The sequence below is a fragment of the Oratosquilla oratoria genome, chromosome 35, assembly GCF_046742065.1.
Source record: "Oratosquilla oratoria isolate Oo_2021 chromosome 35, ASM4674206v1, whole genome shotgun sequence".
Lineage (NCBI taxonomy): Eukaryota > Metazoa > Arthropoda > Malacostraca > Stomatopoda > Squillidae > Oratosquilla > Oratosquilla oratoria.
In genome coordinates this window covers 25,998,870-26,022,561 of record NC_134811.1, presented here as the reverse complement: position 1 = coordinate 26,022,561, position 23,692 = coordinate 25,998,870, and the positions used below count along the sequence as shown (strand labels likewise).

Below are 23,692 nucleotides of genomic sequence, written 5' to 3'. Positions count from 1 at the left end.
ACAAGCTGAAACGTACGTGGGTGATGAGTCAAAGAACGTATTGACCAAGCCCTGTTCCGGGAACGAACGAGCAGTGGTGCTGGTAAGAGAACGAAAAAGAGTTTAACATGATTTAAGCAGAAAGAGGCGAGTGTGACGGGAGGGAATGAAAAGGAGTAATGATCCTCCCATCCCGCATCTAGCCTCTTCGTTTTACGGATAATGACTAATTTGATTAAGACAATGTTTGTTCACATGCCTATACATGACTTATTTAGCTGCATCTTATTTTTTTTTTTTTTTTTTTTGGGGGGGGGGGGTTATGCGTTACTCTGCATCTTGCCTAGTTATGGACTGAAAGAACAGCCTTCTTTGGCACTGTAAGAATGCCACTGTGCTCAACCTTTGTGCGTAGTAACTGGATCGATGTGACAGTACCACAACACGCCGTTCAAGATTGAAATTACGTAACATCGACCCTGTACTAGTAAATACCGGTATTTTCTTAACTGGTGAACTGCCAAGCCCGCTCCAATGGGCCCTTAATCCAAAGCTATTTGTATGGCGAAAATAACTGGGTTTTATACAACAAAATCAATGCTATTCATGTTTTGATTGAATGACACATTGATCCTGAAAGGATAGATTGTGCCATGTAACATGCAAATTTGGGATCAAGTCCACATCTACCCAAATGCTGCGAACAAATACGTTATTTTATTAGTTGTATGTTAATCACGTCATAAAAATTCATCTTATTTTTACCAAATATAAACATTAAATATTACTCTTAGAATATTTTTTGAGATTGTTTTATACATATAGTTCCAACATAAATATTTTATTACCTTTTTATTTCGTTTTTCGTGTATTAGAAATATAGCATTGTAATAGAACTGTCTGTTACTATTAACTCTATGAATTGTACTATGAACCTTGACTGAATATGATTATACTAATCACATAGTTACGCATTAAAAGAATAAAATAAAATAAAAATCTTTAAATCCCTAACAACATTTATTTCTTCATATATGTGGTGGTTGAAAAAGGTCTCCATTGGAGTGTTGGGAATTACAATGCATATTTGAAATAGAATAAATAATTATTGAAGTGATTAGTGTCGTTAATAGTGCTCTAAAATTATGTTTGATGTTCAATGCTTTTGGATGTATCATGCTAAAGTGACGTTTTCGTGCTCAGAGTAGCTTTTGCGACATAGTTTGTGCTGAGTTTTGTGTCTAATATTTAAAGAACATTAGTTTTACTGATACTACAGACCAGAATCATGCTGATTTAGTTACGTTATACAGTACATAGTGTGCTGTATTGTTTCATTATACATTCAGGTTATATAAAATATTACGTTTATCACACATTATACCGGACACACATAGTCCTCCCTACAATTGTTTTTTGCAACTAGAGGGCCCGGTTTCAGTCCCAAAAGTCAGGCATGGCTTGCATAGTGAAAGTGGTCTTTCTCCACGCTTCAGAATGCTCTTTTACCTCTCAACACACAAAACCAACAGATGACACATCCTCCTTGCTGCAGTTTACACACACATCCTCACAGACTGCACAGCAGTGATAGTACATAAACATGAATGCAATATATCTTGGTGGGTGTGGATCTCTGATGTCATAATCCATGCCGCCATGAGCTAACTAAAAATAACGTCAACCCTTTTCTACTATTGCCGCGGTCTGTTCAGTCTCCAACCCTACCCTCGATTAATGCAGGCTGCCCATGCCAGAGGGTTTACCATGGGCTGAAGTTAAAAGGTAAGCTAAAACAAAATTAAATAAAAATCCTCTCCTCCATTAGGCAATGCAACCGAAGTCTACTTCTACGGAACCCAGATCTTCTTCATCATCCTTGGGTTACTATGGGGGCTGCTGCTGGTCACGCAGATCTTCCTGCCTGTGATCTACCCACTGGGAATCGTCTCGGTCTTTGAGGTAAGATGGACACAACCCTTCCTCTTCTTCTTCACCTTCTTCTTCTCCTTCTTCTTCCTCTTTTTCTTCTTCTTCTTCTTCTCCTCCTTCCTCTTCTTCTTCTTCTTCTTCTTCTCTTCTCCTCCCTCTTCTTTTTCTTCTCTTCTCCTCCTCCTCCTTCCTCTTTCTCTTCTTTTTCTTCTTCTTCTTCTTCTTTTCTTCTTCTGCTCCTCCTCCTCCTCCTTCTTCTTCTTCTTTTTCTCCTTTATCTGGCAAAACCTGTAGGCATCGATCGTTTGGAAAGATATATAGATTTTACTACTGTCAATGACCACTCTTATAACAATGTTGCATCAGTAAATGCAATATGAAAGATATTAGAAGAACCAGCAACCACAGAGAATAGGAGGTCAATAACCGTAGTAGTGCTATTAGTAGCGGTTGTTCTGATAGTAGAGCTTAGCTTCCAATGGTAGCGGTAATGCTGGAACTACGGGTTAATAAACAAATACAAAATTCCGAAGTAATATATATATATATGTGTGTGTGTGTGTGTGTGTGTGTGTGTGTGTGTGTGTGTGTGTGCGTGTGTGTGTGTGTGTATGTTGTACAACACTGAATGGGTACCAGTGAACAGATATACATTTTTATCAACCACAATGCACTTTAATTCTAAGCCATCAACATCGGTAGACCCGCGGAGGCCAACATGCAGAAATTGAAACGTGGTACGGCCAAGGACTCGAACCAGGGCTAACACGTGACAAGTGTTGTAATGACTTAACCGAATGCGCCATCATGAGTCCCGATTTATGTTGATGGTTTAGAATTAAAGTGTATTGTGGTTGATAATATATATATATATATATATATATATATATATATATATATATATATATATATATATATATATATGCGAAAGATTTTTGAGAGCCAGTAATAGTCATGGTAGTAGTTCGAGTAGTACCATAATAGTGAAACTTCAAGTTAATCCTTAATCCGAAATTCCAAAATCCGAAAACTTCCAAAACCTGAAATGTGTGTGTGCGTGTGTGTGTGTGTGTGTGTGTGTGTGTGTGTGTGTGTGTGTGTGTGTGTGTGTGTGTGTGTGTGTGTGTGTGTGTGTGTTTATTTCGATAGCGAACAGCGTCCCGAATGGAAGATTCCACAGTTCTGGGAACGTACCGTGAGTGACGCACTGCCTTCGTGATGGTCAACCCCTTAGCAACACCTTCGTGCAATCCCTGCCACGTGTTCTCCTGTCGTCTGCCGAGAACGTCGACAACACCTGCAGATACCCACGAATATGTCACGATCATTGCTTTTCTTACATTATTACTATCAATGGCATTATCGTCGGTCTTGTTCTTGGTTGTTGTTGCTAATATAACTGTACCGTTGGTCATGTACTACTGCCAACACATTATTTCCACATCGTAATTGTTATCTTTCCTGTTATTCTCTTACATTAACAGTTTGTATTATATCATTATCATTATTATTGTTGTTATTATTGCTATTGTTATTATTGTTATTATTATTGTTATTATTATTGTTATTATTATTATTATTATTACTATTATTATTATTATAATTATTATTATCTATTATTAGTATTATTATCAATATTATCATTAACATTATTATTGTCATTATCATTATCATCATCATTATTATTATTGCTATATAGAAGCTTAGTTAACTGGGAGAATCAATATTTACCCCACAGCAACATTCCTTTGAAGAGGTCTTTTTTATTTATTTTTTTATTTTTATTCTCTATCTTATTTTATTATATTTATTTATTTTATTTTATTTATTTTTTATTTTTTTTTTTTTTTTTGCGACGCTAGTTATGAATAATTTAGCATGGATATGAATCGTGTATTGCTTAACACACACACGCACTGACAAACACACGACGGCGCAGTGGTAGCGTTCGCAACCGCAGCTACAGCTGTCCGAGTTCGAATCCCGCCTAGGGTTGAAATAATTTCAGTATCACTGCGCTACGAGTCGTTACTCCAACTCTAGTGGGCGGTGAGTTGATAGTGTGTGTGCGTGTAAGGTCACAGCATTACACATAGATTGATCATATATGAGCTCTGAGCTCTCTTGCGGGAAGGTAATAACTGTCGATCACGAGTCCAACACGTGACCCAAAACCATGGCGAATCACACACACACACGCAAATATACACACACACATTTACACACACGCGTGCACGCACGCAGACAAATACATGCACAAACGCATGTAGTCAAGCAAAGACACGCATGCACGTGTGTACACTCACACACGCACGCACACATATGCACGGGTGCACGCACGCACACACACCCACACACATATATTTTGAACAATGAAGACACTGTGGGACGCCGTTGAGAGAGCGACGCAGTCAACAAGACCTGTCACTGACCAGGAAGCCCCCCCACCCCCACCCACCCCATGCCGGGCAGGTGCGCTTACCGATTGCACCATAGCCGCCTGTGGTGACCACTTTCGCATTCACGGGGGTAGATATTTTTTTTTTCTCTCTCTCTCTCTATTAGAGCTAGCTAAATGCAATGAAGTACACGGGAACGGTGTATGCGCGAGCACGTACACACACTCATAAGGGCATATATATATATATATACACGTGGAGTTAAAAACGACAGCATTGTTGTAGTTGTTCAGTTTTTTCCTTGTATTCTCGATTTTCCTGATTAGAGATTTTCCATTAACCGGGTGAATTGAAACTAGGTCTCTATATTTTTCCATTTGTTCTTATTTGAAATCGACGTTTCGTCTTGAAAAAGACATTATCAAGATATAACTGAAATAACAAAAATTACATGGTAACAGTAAAGGTACAAGACAATATCAAGATATAACTGAAATAACAAAAATTACATGGTAACATTAATGGTGACAAAAAATAATAAAGATGACAATTTTGTGAAAATAAATACGAAGACTTACATTTAAAGGGAAGAGAGAAAGAAGGGAGAGTGACAAGCCGAGGATGACCGATGTATATATACCTAAGATCAGGTCAGACAAAAGGGGGGCAGACAATAGGGATCTCAGAGGTCACGGGTACGGGGGAGGGGGGCGGGTTAGGCGGGTGTGGTCACCGAGGGTGAGGGAGGAGGTGGAGGTGAAGGGAGAGAGAGAGAAGGGGTAGAGGGAGGGGGGAGTGTTTTTTTTAATTTCTATATAATGGGATAGAAGAGATTAGATTGCTCTGGATGTTAATGACTGGAGCTTTGTCTTTAATGTGAAAGGCTTCGAGTAATTGTAGTCTCCTAGGGTCATTGCTCGATCCAATAATTTTGGTGTTATTGATCAAATCATCCCTTCTGAGTGCAGCGTTATGGAAATTCCTATGATGTTCTTTGATTGCTCCCTCTTGTAGGTGTAAAGATAGGCGACGGCTGACTTTACATCTAGTAAAACCAATGTAGGTATGAGAGAGGAGATTACAATCTCCTCTAGAACAGTGGTATTGATACACTGCATTAGTTTTAGATGTGAAGTCTGATCGCCTAGACAAATTGTCATGATCAGAGAGGAAGTTTTTAGATTTTTGTAGTAGATGAGAACTCTGATTTTGTTTTTCTCATTTGTAGGAAGGCAATTCTTATGAATGATATCCCTAATGACTTTTTAATATTTTTTGTAATTACTAGTGAAGGTGTTTCTGTGGTAAATGTTAATGAAGTTATGATTCTGTGGTTCTTTGATTGTGAGATGGGATTCTAGCATTTTGTTGGTAATAGAATCTCTCTCATCCTTCACCTCCACCTCCTCCCTCACCCTCGGTGACCACACCCGCCTAACCCTCCCCCACCCCCCCCATCCCCTTACCCCTTGACCTCTGAGATCCCTATTGTCTGCCCCCCTTTTGTCTGACCTGATCTTAGGTATATATACATCGGTCATCCTCGGCTTGTCACTCTCCCTTCTTTCTCTCTTCCCTTTAAATGTAAGTCTTCGTATTTATTTTCACAAAATTGTCATCTTTATCATTTTTTTTCACCATTACTGTTACCATGTAATTTTTGTTATTTCAGTTATATCTTGATATTGTCTTGTACCTTTACTGTTACCATGTAATTTTTGTTATTTCAGTTATATCTTGATAATGTCTTTTTCAAGACGAAACGTCGATTTCAAATAAGAACAAATGGAAGAATATAGAGACCTAGTTTCAATTCACCCGGTTAATGGAAAATCTCTAATCAGGAAAATCAAGAATACGAAAAAAAAAACTGAACAACTACAACAATGCTGTCGTTTTTAACTCCACGTGTATTACTGAGAACCTGCTCCCCTCCTTTACTAATATATACATATATATATATATATATATATATATATGTATGTATATATACATATATATATGTATATATATATATGTATGTACACATATATATATATATAATGTGTAGTTGCATATATATATATGTATATATATACATATATATATATATATATATATATATATATATATATATATATGTCACCGCTCGCCACGAAGGTAGGCGGCTCGAGGTACAGAGGGATGGGGAAGCAGACAATCAGGCACGCACATGTTTCTCTTTATTACCTCCGTACAGACGGCGTGTGGCTATTTGTATGTGGTGTCTGTAAACACAGATACAATAAATAACATGCCTTAGTTAATTCTATATACCTATCACGATCAAATACATCATTAAATGCACTTTATCACTTATCATCATCATACAATGGATCATTAATTTACCATAATATTTAGCCGCTTCCTCCATTCAAATCCCGATTTATCTATGCCATCCTCAGATGTTCTATGGAACCGAATTCATTAAATATTACTATGACTTCTCCATTAACTGAATACATATTATTATTCTTTCATTGGAAAGAAATTAAGAGAGGAAGAGGAGGCGAATCAAGCAGAGAAGAAAAGGTAAAAGGTGCAGATGGAGAGATGATAATGGAAGAGAAGGCAGTAAGAGGAAGATGGGCAGAGTATTTTAGGGAGTTACTGTAAAGGAGGATAGGGAGGGAAAGGTAGATGCAGTGGGAAGTGCTAAGAAAATTACAGTGATGGGTGAGGAAAATGGAGGAGAAATAAGGAAAGATGGGGTAAAGGCAGTTGTTAAGATGATGACAGCAGGTAAGGCACCTGGGTTGAATGGATGTCATGCATGTCTGAAAAAAGGAGGTACAGTGATGGTGAACTGGCTGGTGAAGTAATTTAATGATTGTTTAAGAGAGGGTAGAGTGCCTGTATAGTTCCACTTTACAAGGGAAAAGGGGACAAATATGAGTGTAGGAGTTTCAGAGGGATTAGCTTGTTAAGTGTAGTTGGGAAGGCTTATGGGAAGGTTTTGATTGAGACGATTAGGAGAGGAAGAGAGGGAGTAGTTGGTGAGGAACAGTGTGGGTTTAGAACAGGTAGGGGTTGCGTAGATCAGATTTTTGTGGTAAAACAGATATGTGAGGAAGCTATAGGAAAAGGTAAGGATGTTTTTTTTTATGGATTTGGAAAAGGCTTATGGCAGGGTAGACAGGAAGGTACTGTGGGAGGTATTGCAGATATAAGGGATAGGATGAAAGCTTTTAGGAGCTGTCAAGAGTTTTTACGAGAGTATTAAAGAGTGTGTCAAGATTAGAAATGGAGAGAGTGAGTGGTTTGAGGTAAAGGTGGGACTCCGTCAGGGATGTGTTATGTCGCCCTGGCTGTTCAATTTATACATGGATGGGGTGGTGTGAGAGGTAAATGTAAAGGCAGTGGGTCAGGGATTGGAGATGGTTAAAGAAAATGGAGAAAAGTGGGAGAAATGCCTGCTGTTGTTTGCGGACGACACTGCGCTTGTAGCAGGATCAGAGGAGGGAATGAGGAAGTTAGTGACAGAGTTTGAGAAGGTGTGCGAAAGAAGGAAGTTGAAGGTATGTGGGTAAAAGCAAGGTGATGAGGTGTACAATGGGGAAAAAGTGGCAGCAGACTGGAAGTGAGTATTAAGGGAGAGAGACTGGAGGAAGTGGATAGTTTTGGGTACTTGGGTACAAAGGGTTGTATATGGATGATGTGATCCATGAGGTGGAATGGGTGGGGGATGGGGGGTGAGGGAGCATGTGTGAAAAATAATTTGACGCAGCCCGAAGGGATTTCTCCCCGTCTTTTCCTTTTCTGCATGAGGGGACGGAGAGGGGGGTCACCGATTTAATGAAGCGGCCTTACTGTGAATGTGCTGTGTTTTGTGACACTGCTTCTGACCCAGGGCAGTGGGCGAGATGCAGAGATGACCCGTCATCTAGGAGGTGCCAAGATAAGAGGGAGGGAAAAGGGTGGAGGGGGGTGGAGTATGATAGGGATGGAATGGGTGGGAGTAGTTTTTATGTCCTTGTTTTTTGGCTACCTCCCTTATAAGGGGGAAAAGCCTTTGGTATGTATTTACTCATTTACTTATCTATGTATTTATTCATTTATTTACTCGTTTATCTTCAGTGACTTTTACTGACTTGTATATCTCTCTTTCTGAAGTACCTCGAGATGCGCTACAAGTCGGTCGTGCTGCGGCGATGTGCGTCTATGACTCAGATCCTGAACACGGTCTTCTACCTGGGCATGTGCCTCTACGCGCCCTGCCTTACCCTGGCCACCGTCACCCGGATCCCAACCTGGGTTGCCATCCTCGTCAACGGCCTCATCTGCACCGCCTACGTCACTATCGCAAGTATCATGCTCCTCTTCCGTGTGTGCGGGTGGCTGGTGTCTTTGCGTCACACCTTTTCTTTTAAACTGTTGCCAAAAGAGAGCTACTGTCTTTTTATACGTCCCTGTATGTAACGTTATGTTTACTTGATAGTTTAGATTATACCGCAAAACATTCACAAAGAAACACATATCCGCTCAGATTACTAAACAACCCCTTCGAAAAAGACCAACAAACCCAGTACTCCAACAACAACAACAACCAGGCAGCGCCACAAAGAAAACCTTTACACACTAGACAAGAACCATATTAGCATGCCTGCGCTCAGAACATCATCCGGCATTAAGACATTACCAACGCTGAATAGGTCTGTCCACAGATTGAAACTGCACCAGATACAACCACCAAAGAGAAGACACAGAACACCTCATAGCACAATGCCCCACACTAAAAATCCCCAGACAACATTATCTCATCCCTGGAGACTGTTGCCGGTTTCTTGAAGGTCACAGATGTTCTGATGGAGAGAACAATGGTAACGGATTGATTTATTTATTTAAGTTATAATCAGAACCGGTCCTTCCTACAAGCGAGTGAATCGGCTACTTTGGACCCCTCAATCTGGAATGGGGGACCAAAGTTTGGTCATTATTGTTTTTCAGTCGGTCTCTGTTGTCAGAGGACCGGCTCCAGCGCTTCTATCCTCATTATAGGATCCTTATAAAATATTCCTTAGATTATATAATTATTCATGCATTGATCTTACACTTTTATTATCAGTGTTTTCATTCAGTGTTGTAGAAAATGGTTTGAACTTAGTTTCTCAGGTCATTATGTAAGTTCATAGTTACTCCTAAAATTTAACGTTTTCTTTTATTTACTTTGGCGGAGAAGAAAACAAATTTGGTACCAATAATTCAAGCTCTCGAGTCGACCAATGATGCTATATTCATTATTATTAGTATTATTATCGTTACAATTATTATCATTAATACCGTTATCATTATCATTATCATCATTATTACTATTATTATTGTTATTATTATTATTATTATTATTATTATTATTATTATTATTACTATCATTATTACTATTATTATTATTATTATTATCATTGTTATTATTATTATTGATATTATTATTATCATTATTATTATCATTATTATTATTAATGTTATTATTAATGTTATTATTAATGTTATTATTAATGTTATTATTAATGTTATTATTAATGTTATTATTAATGTTATTATTAATGTTATTATTAATGTTATTATTAATGTTATTATTAATGTTATTATTAATGTTATTATTAATATTATTATTAATGTTATTATTAATATTATTATTAATATTATTATTAATATTATTATTAATATTATCATTAATATTATCATTAATATTATTATTAATATTATTAATATTATTATTATTATTATTATTATTATTATTATTATTATTATTATTATTGTTATTACTATTACTAATAATATTACTATTAATATTACTAATAATATTAATATTAATATTACTATTATTATTATTATTACTATTACTATTATTATTACTATTACTATTATTATTACTATTACTATTATTATTACTATTACTATTATCATTACTATTATCATTACTATTATCATTACTATTATCATTACTATTATCATTACTATTATCATTACTATTATCATTACTATTATCATTACTATTATCATTACTATTATCATTATCATTACTATTATCATTACTATTATCATTACTATTATCATTATCATTACCATTATCATTACTATTATCATTACTATTATCATTAATATTATCTTATCATTACTATTATCATTACTATTATCATTACTATTATCATTACTATTATCATTACTATTATCATTACTATTATCATTATTATTATTATTATTATTATTATTATTATTATTATTATTATTATTATTATTATTATTATTATCATTATCATTATCATCATCATCATCATTGGAGTAATCTTCTCTCTGATACAATTTTTATTAAAGTGGATAGTCGCTGACGTTCTGTGTAGCTGATCACTCAAAGTTGCGAAAGACCTTTTTTTCCTCGTTGCTATTTGTAGTCTGCGGTGATCATTTGCACGGTAAATGATTTAAGTATTATTTCTTATTTTACCTTAGCCAGAGCCTCCTCCAATTTATCAAAGAGGATGGCACGTACTACCTTTGCATTGACCACACAATTCCTGTACCACTCAGGGTGGTGTTCGCGCCGTCGTCTACACGGACGTCCTTCAGACGACCCTCATGTTCTTGGGCCCCTTCATCATCGTCGTCAAGCTACTGACAGAGAGCATCGGGCTGGGCACCGTCTGGGAGTTGGCCGACAAGGGACATCGCCTCGAGTTCTTCAAGTGAGTTTGTGTCAACGCCCAGAAGATGTTATTCGTACAGTTGCGGTATTGGACATAATGGCTGAATTGTGATGGTGTTTATGTATCGACACACACACACACACACACACTTTCGTCGAATAGACGGCGAAGATTGGAGTAATGAAGAAAAAGTGAAATTTTCGTGGATCTCAACGCAAAGGAAGTACCTTATTGTATTACAGGGAAGGGGACAGCTCGTGGTGTAGTGGGAAAGTAAGGAAAAAGGAGAAGGGGAGGGATTACTGAGAGAAATGGAAGGAAATGAGGAAGGGGAGGACTTGGTCTAGGAGGCCAGGCGTCTTGTAAACAAGAGAAGGACCGATGATTTTGGTGAATGGATTAACAAAAAAGTAAAGATTAGAAATATAGATAAGAGCAGCACAATGGAAGGTGAGGATAATAATTTCCAGGGGTTTAATGAGGGGGGGGGGATACCAACCTCCCCCGATTAGCAAGACTAGAGGAAAAACTTGAACAAATGACCGAACATTGGGAGAAGAGGTTCGGTAACATAGCAAAGATTGCGCAGAGAGTTGAAAAATTGGAAGAACTAGAGAAGGTGAACAAAAACTTAACTAATGAAATAGAAGAATTAAAAAGACAGTTAAAAGAAGTAAAAGAGGAGAATGAAGAATTAAAGAGGAATAATAAAGACAACAAAGAGACCATAGCAAAAGAAGCACAGGGTTGGAAAAAAAATCCAAGAAAACAGTAAAATTGCATTTACTGACATAATAAAACAGCAAATGAAAGAACAAACTGAAAACTCAGTTACTAAAGTGATGAGACAGAAGGAGAATATAGTAAGAGACTTAGCAGATAAAAAAAAAGTATAATTATATTAGGAAAGGAAGAGAAACATAACCTAAATAGAACCACAAGAATGAATGAGGAAAAAGAAAAAGTAAGTAGTTTACTAGAATTAGTTCAGGAAGATGAACCTGAAATCATGAAACAAATTGAAGAGATGTATAGACTAGGAAAGTATAGTACAGATAAGACCAGACCAATTAAGATTAAATTCAGGTCACAAACGACGGCAGAAAATATCTTAGCAAAAACAGGGAAACTAGCAGCAAGTGAACAATATAAAAAGGTATGGATAAAAAGAGAAATGAATAAAGAGGAAAGAGAGGAGGAAAAAATAAAAAGACATGAAGCTAAGGAAAAAAACGAGAAGAGAACAGAGTCAGAAAAAGATAAATTCTATTGGAGAGTAGTGAATATGAAAGTAAGAAAATACGACATACAAGAGAAAAACAAAAGGGAAACAGAGAATACAATGGAAGTGGCAGAAAACTAAAAGTGTCTTACACAAATATAGATGGATTAATAACAGGATTGAATGAGCTGAATGATTATCTGAAGGAAAAAGAACCGGACATAATGGGAATTGTAGAAACGAAATTAAAAGGTCCACTACCACCCAACAGTGTAGGACATGATGCATATAATTATTGGATTAGAAACAGAGAGACAAAACAAGGGGGTTAAGTTATGTTCCTGACTAAGGATATAAACGTGAGGTGTGTCACATATGGAAAGAATACAGTAGAGATGATTATGATCGAAGTGAAAGACAGATAAGAAGAGCAGAAAGTTTGTGATAATTTATGTGCCTCCAAAAACAGCCTCGTGGGAAGAGAGTGAACATAAAAGTATGTTAGAAGACACAAGGATAACATTAAATAAGATAATGGAAGATGGAGGAAGAATAGTTATGATGGGCGACTTTAATTGCAAAGAAGTCTGCTGGGAAGAGATGACAGTAAAGGGTGGAGACGGCTCATGGGGAAATGTTCTACTCGAGATGATTATTGACCATACAATGACACAGTGGATACAGGAGAACACTAGGTATAGAAATGAAGAAGAACCATCGAGACTAGACCTAATAATCACATCTGAACCTAGAATAGTGGAAAAGATTGAATATAAAACACCAATAAGTAAAAGTGACCACATATTGATTGAACTGGAACTATATGAGGAAAAATACATGAAAAGAAATGAACAATATAGAAAAGGAAGAATGATGTATGAAAAAACAAACTTTGATAAAATAAGAGAATTCTTTCAAAAAGAAAACTGGGAAGGAATATATAAAGAAGAAACAACAGTGGAAGAGAAATGGAATATTTTGAAAAAAAAAAAAAAAAAGGAGTGGAAAAGTATGTCCCAAGACAAAAACAAGAAAAAGAATATGTAAAGTGATGGTACAACAAAAGTTGTAGGGAGTTAAAAGACAAAAGAGATAAAGCTTGGACCAAATTGAAGAAAAACAAAAGACCTGAAAAATGGAAAATATATACTTGTTATAGAAATTAATATGTACAAGCGTGCAGAGAGGAAAAGAGAAAATGTGAAAAAGATGTCATAGAAAAATGTAAAGATTAACCACAATTATTTTACAGATTTGTAAACAACAAACTGAAAAACAAACAAGATTTGGAGAAATTAAGACAAGGAGGAGTTGAATACACAGAGGAAATAGAAATGGCGGAAACTATGAACAATCATTTTAAATCAGTGTTTACAAGGGAGAACATACAACCTGAAGAGATCGAATGGAAAGAGAAAGTCCCCCCCTATGAAAGAAATAGACTTTTACAAAGAATAAAATATGAAACACTTGAGTAATCTTGATGTCAGAAAATCGCATGGACCAGATGAAATAGCAAACTGGGTTTTGAAAGAATGCAGGAATGAACTGGCAGACAAAATACATAGCATAATAAACAGTTCCCTGAAAGAAGGAAAAGTTCCAAAATATTGGAAAAAAGCAAATATAGTACCTATATATAAAGGGGGAAATAAAGAAGACCCTACCAACTATAGACCAGTCTCTCTAACAAGTACAATAGCAAAAATTTGTGAAAGAATTGTCAAAAGTAGATGGGTAAAATATTTAGAAAAAACAACGTGCTAAATCCAAGGCAATTTGGATTCAGACAAGGACGATCATGCGTCACCAGTATAATATGTTTATATTCAAGGCTAATAGATATAATACAAGAAAGAGATGGATGGGCTGATTGTGCATTTCTAGACCTAAAAAAAGCTTTTGACAAAGTACCACATAAGAAGTTGCTTAAGAAATTAGAAGCCTAAGGAGGAATACAGGGCAAACTGCTTAAATGGATGGAAGACTTTTTGCAAGAAAGAAAAATGAGAGTAGTGATAAGAGACAAACACTCAAATTGGGATGAAGTAATAAGTGGTGTTCCACAAGGAACAGTTCTGGCCCCAATAATGTTTGCTATACATATTAATTATATGGATGAGGAAATTGAAAGTTATATGAGCTTCTTTGCAGATGATGCAAAACTATTAAAAAAAAAGTGAACACAGAAGAAGATTGTGAATCACTACAGAGTGATCTAAATAAAGTCTGGGAATGGAGTAGGAAGTGGGAGATGGAGTTCAACACTAAAAAGTGTAGTATAATGGAATTTGGAAAAAGTAAAAACAGAATAACAGGATCATATAAATTGGGAGAAGAAGGAATAAAAAAGTAGAAAATGAGAAGGACCTGGGAGTCATTGTTATGAATAATATATCACCTGAGAAACATATAAATAAGATTTTTGGAGAAACTTATAATTTAATAAGAACAATCAAAGTGGTATTTACATAACTGGATGAAGAAATGGTGAAGAAAATTCTAATCACTCTGATAAGACCAAGATTGGAATATGCAGCAACAATGTGGTCACCAAGTACAAAAAAATGTATTAAAAAAAATTGAAAGAATACAAAGAGCAATTACAAAATTGGCACCAACACTCTCAAAAATATCATATGAAGAGAGACTAGCAAAACTTGAGCTACAGACACTAGAACAAAGAAAGAGAGGAGATTTGATAGCTATTTACAGAATCATGAAAGGCATAGAAAGTATTGATGGAGAGAATCTAATAAAATGGGATGATAGAAATACAAGAAGACACGGAAAGAAAATCAGGAAAGACAGCTATAGAAGAGATGTGAAAAAGAACAGTTTTCCTCACAGAGTAATAGACAGTTGGAACAAGTTAGATGAGAAAGTGGTGTGTGCAAAAACAATACATGAATTAAAAAATAGTTTAGATAAAATGAGATATGAAGACGTGACACCACGAGCATAGCTCCCCTTCCCGTAAAATACAACTAGGTAAATACTATTAGGTAAATACACACACACACACACTCATACACAGGCATACACGGCTCGACGGCGCAGCGGTAGCGTTCGCAACCGCTACTCCAGCGGTCTGAGTTCGAATTCCACCCAGGGCTGAAATAATTTCATATCGCTGCTCTGCGACCCGTTACTCCAACTCGTGCGCGGGAAGTTTTGTGTGTGTGTGTGTGTGTGTGTGTTTGTGTGTGTGTGTGTGTGTGTGTGTGTGTGTGTGTGTGTGTGTGTGTGTGTGTGTGTGTGTGTGTGTGTGAAGTCACAGCATTACTCATAGGCCGGTCATAATGAGCTCTCATCCGGGAGGGTAATAGCGGTCGATTACGAGTCCAACACGTGATCCAAGAACATAATAAAACATACACACATACACACGCACACACGCGCGCGCACACATACACACACACACACATACACATACACACACACAAATTCTCATTTATTCACATCATTTTACCTTAAATGAGTTTGGATTTGGATTTTCAAGTCACCCAGTTAGCATAAGGAGCGAAGAAAACGGCCCCAGTCATTTTCGCCTATTTCATCTTGCTTCAATGCCTATAGGTAAAAAAATACATACATTATAATCTTACTTAAAATCATGCCCCTGATATAACTGGCTACGCTACGTCGACGACATTCTTTGTCTATGGACTGATCACATAGATGTTTCACTTTTTCTCAGTAAAATCAATAACGTAGTGAAGTGTAGACAATTCACAGTTGAAGTGCAAAATAATGGTGTGTTACTTTTCTTAGACGTAAACATTCATCATACAGAGAGAAACCTTAAATTTAGTGTACACAGAAAGCCGAACAATATAGGCTCTTACATTATTATTATTCCCACCCTGATAATTAATGCAAAAAGATCGGTTTTCTCATCAATGTTTCTAAGAGCTTTACGGGTTTGTAGTCCTGAGTACATTGATAAGAAATGTTCATGACATCGGTGTTAAATTGAAATATCATAACATTTCATTGACAACTCTTAGAATTTTGCAAGGAACACTTTTTACAACTCTCAATCAAACCTTTTATCCATAATGACCTAGTAGTGTTACTCTACCAAGAAAATTTAGTTAACGTTCCTAATTTACTCAAGTATTTTAATATCAACGTAGCCTTCAGTAATAATAGCACTATTAAAAAAACATTATCAATAATTCTAAAAATTGCCAAAAAGGGTGGGTATATAGAATTCCTTGTAGAATATGTAATGAGTTCTACATTTGTCAAACGGCAAAAGATGTATCTGTTAGAATTAAACAACATTAGAAATGTATAAAAGATGAGAGTTATTCAAGTGCTATTTTTAAACATACCACCTTTAATTGAAAAGTAACTTAATCAAATCCACAAATCATACTAATTTCAATCCTAACCAAGGATTGTATGAAATAGATAATTATATTTGTAAAGAAATAGCAAATATCTTCCAAATGTAAGAATAATTAGACATCTGATCCTCACCTTGTACTCATGGCGATCTTCCCACATTCTCATGATATTTGGTCACTACCTTCTCCCACTGTTGACACATGGACCCCTTGTGTCCACGTCCCCTTTTCCCTACTGTATATCATGTTCGCTTTTTTTTTTTTTTTTTTTTTTTTGTATTCTCTATGTATTTCTGCACTAAAGATGTTATACACCAAACCGCTCTGCTCCGGTCGGTTCTTTTCATAGTGGTTACCTTGCATCTGTAGAACACACGGCTTTAGTGTTTTTATGCATACATAAATATATAAAAAAATATAATATATATATATATATATATATATATATATATATATATATATATATATATACATGTTTTATCTTGATATTGTCTAGTACCTTTACTGTTACCATGTGATTTTTGTTATTTCAGTTATATCTTGATATTGTCTAGTACCTTTACTGTTACCATGTAATTTTTGTTATTTCAGTTATATCTTGATAATGTCTTGTTTAAGACGAAACGTCGATGTCAAATAAGAACAAATGGAAGAATATAGAGACCTAGTTTCAATTCACCCAGTTAATGGAAAATCTCTTATCAGGAAAATCGAGAATACGAAGAAAAAACTGAACAACTACAACAATGCTGTCGTTTTTAACTCCACGTGTATTACTGAGAACCTGCTCCCCCCTTTACTAATATATATATATATATATATATATATATATATATATACATATATATATATGTCTGTATGTATATTTATATATTATGATATATATATATTATATATATATATATTATATATATATATATGTATATATATATATGTGTGTGTGTGTATGTGTGTGTATTCACCACGGATCTGCTGCAGCCTCTTGTCGAGACAGCCAGACACCATCCTACGGCAGCGAGCTCAGAGCTCATTATTAGCCGATCTCTGGGTAGGTCTGAGACCACTCACACATCACACACCGGGAATGCAAGGTCACAACTCCTTGACTAACATCCCGTACCTACTCGCTGCTAGGTGAACAGGGGCTACACGTGAGAGGAGACAAACCCAACTTATCTCCGCCCGGCCGGGGAATCGAACCCCGGTTCTCTGACTTGTGAGGCCAGTGCTTTACCAATCCGCCACCGAGCCGAGTGTGTGTGTGTGTGTCCCCTATGAGTGACCCCCCCCCCTACAAGCTGTACGTACAGCTTGGTCTTGAGCTCTCGCCCCCCCCTCCCACCTTTCTCTCCACACGACACCCCTCCTCCGTTCGCCATCACTCACCAGTCTGAGAATCCAGGCTTCACTGACATCTTCCTCTCTGATCCTCCTCAGCCTGGACCTGAACCCCCTCGTCCGCCACACCTTCTGGAACATGCAGGTCTTGGGCATCTACACGATGGTGTCGTACACCACCTTCAACCAGACATCGTTCCAAAGGCTCACCTCTGTCAGCTCACTGAAGTCAGCCGTAAGGTCAGTCTTCATCACGGGTTTCGTTCATTTGCTTTAGTCTTCCTGACAGCCCGCGTATATGTATATATTTACATATATATATATATATATATATATATATATATATATATATATATATGTATATATATATGTGTGTGTGTGTGTGTGTGTGTGTGTGTGTGTATGTATATATATATATATATACATATATATATATATATACATACATACATATATATATTCATTGTATATATGGGCAGGAGATTTTCTCTCAAGCATGTATGGTTAAACTTAATGGCAAGATTATTATTGCAGAGTTTTTTATCTGCCTTTTCTCTTTCTCTGAGAATCTTTTTCCCTTCCACGGGAAGTTGTCTTATAATGTCACCATATGAAATTGTTTTGTCAGTTACTTTGGGCATGCCATGCCCAAAGTAACTGACAAAACAATGTCATATGGTGACATTATAACATATATATATGTATATGTATATATTATATATATATATATATATATATATATATATACATATATTGAGAGAAGCAAGTAAATGCCTTAGGGTATTAAAAAGTGTAATGAGAAATAAACATTTGGGAATGGATGCTAAGAGGAGATTGTATGGAGTGATTGTGCCGACAGCACTGTATGGGGCAGAAACATGGGCCATAAGAGAGGAGTTTGAATGTGTTTGAGATGAGGTGCCTGAGAAGTATGATAGGGGTTACTAGGCTGGATGGAGTGAGAAACGGGGAAGTGAAGAGGAGAACGGGGGTGGAAAGGGAGTTGGGAGATAGGGTTGATGAAAGAGTATTGGGATGGTTTGGACACATGGAAAGAATGAGTGAAGAAAGAGCAAAAAAGATGTGGGAGGCAGAGATGGAAGGAGTGAACATGTGGGGGCGACCAAGGATGAGATGGATGGATGGGGTAAGAGGGGCATTGGGAAAAAGGGGATTGCCTGTTGAGGAAGGACAGGATAGGACAGAAGATAGAGGTGAATGGAGAATGTTTGTGTAAGGATGATACTGTGATGCATGAGGAGGAGTGGGTAGGGGATGAGGGAGTATGGATGAGAAATAATTTGACGCAGCCCGAAGGGATTTCTCGCCGTCTTCTCTTTTTCTGCATGAGAGGACGGAGAGAGAGGGTCGCCGATTTAACGAAGCGCCCTTGCTGTGGATGTGCTGTGTCTTGCGACACTGCTTCTGACCCAGGGTAGTGGACGAGATGCAGGGATGACCCGTCGTCCAGGAGGAGCCAAGAAAAGAGGGAGGGAGGGGGGGGTGAATGGGAGTGAAGTATGTGGGGATGGAATAGGTGGGAGTGGAATTTTTTTTTTTTTCTTTGCTACCTCCCTTGTAAGGGGGAAGAGCCTTTGGTATATGTATATACATACATATATATATATATATATATATATATATATACATACATATATATATATATATATATGTATGTATAAGTGTGTGTGTGTGTGTGTTTGTGTATTTACCTACCTAGTTGTATTTTGCGGGAAGGGGAGCTATGCTCGTGTTGTCCCGCCATTGTATCTCTCAGTGTCTAGTTTGCTTTTAAACTCGTGAATGGTTTTTGCGCTTACTATTTCATTATCCAGTTTGTTCCAAGTGTCTAAAACTCTATGTGGAAAACTGTTTTTCTTCAGTTCTCTTCTATAGCTATGTTTTCTTAATTTCCTTCCATGTCCTCTTGTGTTTCTCTTGTCCCAGTTTAGTAATTCTTCTCTATCAAGTATCTCTGTGCCTTTCTCCTCTCTCTCTTCTTTCCTCCAGTGTCGGTAGCTCCAGTTTAGCCAATCTCTCCTCGTATGATAGGTTTGCAAGTGCAGGTGCCATTTTTGTAGCTGCTCTTTGGATTCTTTCTATTTTCTTTATGTTCTTTTTGGTACTGGGGGACCACAATGTCGCCGCATACTCTAGTCTAGGCCTTATCAATGTAACCAAAATTTTTTTTATCATGTCTTCGTCCAGGTAAGCAAAAGCCACTTTTATTGATCTTAGCAAGTTGTAAGTCTCCCCGACAATTTTGTTAATCTGTGTATCATAGGACAAGTCATTTGTGATAATAACTCCCAAGTCTTTTTCGGATCCTACTTTCTTTACTTCCTTGGTTCCAATTGTATAATTTCTTGATATTCTGTTTTTGCTTTTTCCAAACTCCATTATGCTACACTTCTTAGTATTAAAATCCACTTCCCATTTCTGACTCCAGTTCCATACACTATTCAGATCTTCTTGCAGTGCTTCACAGTCCTTATCAGTTTCTACTTTCCTTAACAGTTTGGCGTCATCAGCAAAGAAGCTCATGTAACAGTTCACGCCCTCGTCCATATCATTCATATAGATAGCAAACATTATTGGAGCCAGTACAGATCCTTGGGGTACTCCACTGATCACCTCTTTCCAATCTGAATATTTTTCTCTGAGTACTACTCTCATCTTTCTTCCAGTCAGGAAGTCCTCCATCCATTTTAGTAGGTTCCCTTGTATTCCTCCTATGTGTTCCAGGTTTTTTTTTTTTGTAGTTTTCTGTGTGGTACTTTGTCAAATGCTTTTTGCAAGTCTAGGAATGCACAATCAGCCCATCCGTTTCTTTCTTGCACTATGTCTATTAGTCTTGAGTAGAAGCATATCAAGTTTGTGGTGCATGATCTACCTTGTCTGAACCCGAATTGTCTTGGGTTTAATATGTTGTTATCTTCCAGGTGTTTTACCCATCTATTCTTGAAGATTTTCTCACAAATTTTGACTATAGTGCTTGTTAGTGATACTGGTCTATAGTTGGTGGGTTCTTCCTTGTTTCCTCCTTTATATATTGGTACAATGTTAGCATTTTTCCAGACATTAGGTATCTTTCCTTCCTTGAGTGAGCTATTTATTATGATGTGTATTTTGTCTGTTAGCTCTTCTTTGCATTCTTTTAGAATCCAATTTGCAATTCCATCCGGGCCATGTGATTTTCTGACATCCAGTTTTGATAGATGTTCTGATATTTCTTTTTGTGATGTTGTAAATTCACTCATGTGGGGAGAATGTTTGTTATTATCTACATCCCAATTTTGTATTTTCTCTCTGGTGAAGACAGATTTAAAGTGGTTGTTCATGATTTCGGCCATCTCTAATTCTTCTGTGTATTCTATATTTCCTTGGCGTGTTTCACTAGTTCCTGTTTGGTTTTAAGTTTACCATTTACATACCGGTAGAATAGCTTGGGCTGATCTTTGCATTTATCTATAATATCCTTCTCATGGTTCCTTTTCTCCTCTCTTCTCACATTAACATACTCATTTCTATAGTTTATATAAATTTGCCATTTGCTTTGTTTTTTGTCTTTTCTCCACTTTTTCCAAGCTTTGTCCCTTCTGTCTTTTGCCTCACTGCATCTTTTGTTGAACCAACATTTAATGTACTCTCTCTCTCGCTTTTGTCTTGGTACATGCCTGTTTACCCCTTCATTGTAATTATCCAACAGTATGTTCCATTTCTCTTCCACTGTTGTCTCTTCCATATAGAATTTTTCCCAGTTTGCATTCTGGAAGAACGTCTTTAGTTTTGCAAAGTCTGTTTTGTTGTACATCAATCTTCCTTTCCTATGCTTTTTGCTCTCTTCATCTCAATTTCTTCCTTTAGTACAGTTTCGATGAGTACATGGTCACTCTTTCCAATTGGTGTCTTGTAGTGGACTTTGTCCACTATTTCAGGTTCCGTTGTAAATATTAAATCTAGTTTTGATGGCTCTTCATTGTTTCTGTACCTTGTGTTTTCACTGACCCACTGGGTCATTATGTACTCCATGGTCATGTCTAGCAGTACATTGCCCCACACGTCATCTCCTTGTACTGTCATGTTGTCCCAACAAATTTCTTTGCAATTGAAGTCTCCCATAATTACTAGGTTACCCTTACCCATTAGTATCTCATTTAGTGATTTTCTTGTATCTTCTAGCATTTTTGTGTGTTCGTTTTCTTTCCAAGCATTCGTTCTTGGGGGCACATGGGTCACCACAAACTTTCTACTTTTCATATTCTTGCCTTCGACTTTTATCATGATCAGTTCAACATTACCTTTGCCCTCTGCAATTTTTGTCACGTTTAGGTCTTTCTTGGCCAAGAACATGATTCCCCCTCCCTGCTTTTTGTCCCTGTTTCTTATCCAGTAATTGTATAGCCCTTGTCCAATATCAATAGATGGTATTTCTCCTCTTAATTTAGTCTCTACAATTCCCATTGTGTCTGGTTTTTCTTCTAACAGATAATCATTGAGTTCGTTCAGACCTGAAATTAATCCGTCAATGTTAGTGTAGGCCACTTTTAATTTTCTTCCTTCTCCATTATCTTTTCTGTCCTTGGTTTTTTCGTTTTGATGTGCCACTGTTTCAATCTCATGTCGATTACTCTCCAATGGAATTCTTTGCATTCTGTCTCCGTTCTCAACAAGTTTTTTTCCTTTGCTTCTTTTCTTAGTGACTTTTCTTTTTCTAATTCCTCAGTACTCATTTCTCTTTTTATCCATATCTTATTGTACTTTTCACTCTTTGCCAAATTGCCTACTTTTTCAAAGATGTCTTCTACTACCATCTGTGACCTTAATTTTATCTTTAGAGGTCGATTTCTATTTTTAGAGTAGCGACCGATTCTGTGTGTCTCTTCTAAGTCTATTCTTGAATCTCTTTCCCCCCCCTTATTTTAATTTAGAAGTTCTACTGCTGTCTCTTTTTCTTCTTTTTCTCTCATGTACCTCGCCAATCCCTGTTTTTCTTTTAGTCCATAGACCACAATACATTTTTTCCTATCTACTGTATCCCTGACCCAGTTTGCTTTTTCATTAATCACTTGGATAATTGTGTCTTTTGTATTATCCTGCATTTGCTGCTTGACTATTTCTTGAAAAGCTGTTTCCTTGTTTTCGATGTTTTCCTTCCACTTCTTAATTTTCTGAATACTTTCTTCACCTAGATTCTCTTCGATCTTTTGTGACAACTCATGTAATCTGTTGTTCACCTCTATCTTTAAATTTTCGCTGCTGTTATTTTCACTAGTTTTCTTCTTTTCATTATCATTCTTCAGCTCATTTATATCCCTTTTCATTTCTTTGATCTCGTTTGTGAGATCTAAGTTGGTTTTTCTTAGGTCAGAGATTTCGTGAATCGCCTGTGCTAAGCATTCCCTTAATCCTATGATATCATTTCTTAAGTCCATAATTTCATTCTCCCACCGAGTCCTAGTTTTGTTCATATCTTTCTCTATCTTTAATAATCGACTTTCATATTTGTTAAATCCTGTGAAATCTTCTTCGTCGCACGTGGATTTGTTTACATTGCGGTTCGATCGTCTGACGCTAGATGGCTCTGTTTCGTGACTGTCTCTCGAGTCGTTGTTTTCCTTCATTTTCGCTAATTCCATGATAATACAGTTGACTAGCACTGTAGAGATATCATTTCGGACACTCACGATCACTCCCCACCCCTACAATACAAACCAGGTTTCGTTTTTCGTCGTAAATCCCCTTCTTCTTGGTGACGACGGCGGACGGCGTGCGAGTGCGACGACGGCGCGCGTGTATTCACCTCGG

The 23,692-nt window shown here is 36.9% G+C and overlaps 1 protein-coding gene across 1 annotated transcript in view; it reads left to right on the top strand.

Annotated features, from left to right (window-relative positions):
• Positions 1-23,692, top strand: part of LOC143018613 (sodium-coupled monocarboxylate transporter 1-like) — a 65,731-nt gene that overhangs the window by 22,663 nt on the left and 19,376 nt on the right. The window contains exons 2-5 of the mRNA XM_076174133.1: positions 1,808-1,941; positions 8,442-8,630; positions 10,854-11,008; positions 17,984-18,124. Coding sequence (XP_076030248.1) covers positions 1,808-1,941; positions 8,442-8,630; positions 10,854-11,008; positions 17,984-18,124 — 619 coding nt within the window. The remainder of the gene's footprint in view (positions 1-1,807; positions 1,942-8,441; positions 8,631-10,853; positions 11,009-17,983; positions 18,125-23,692) is intronic.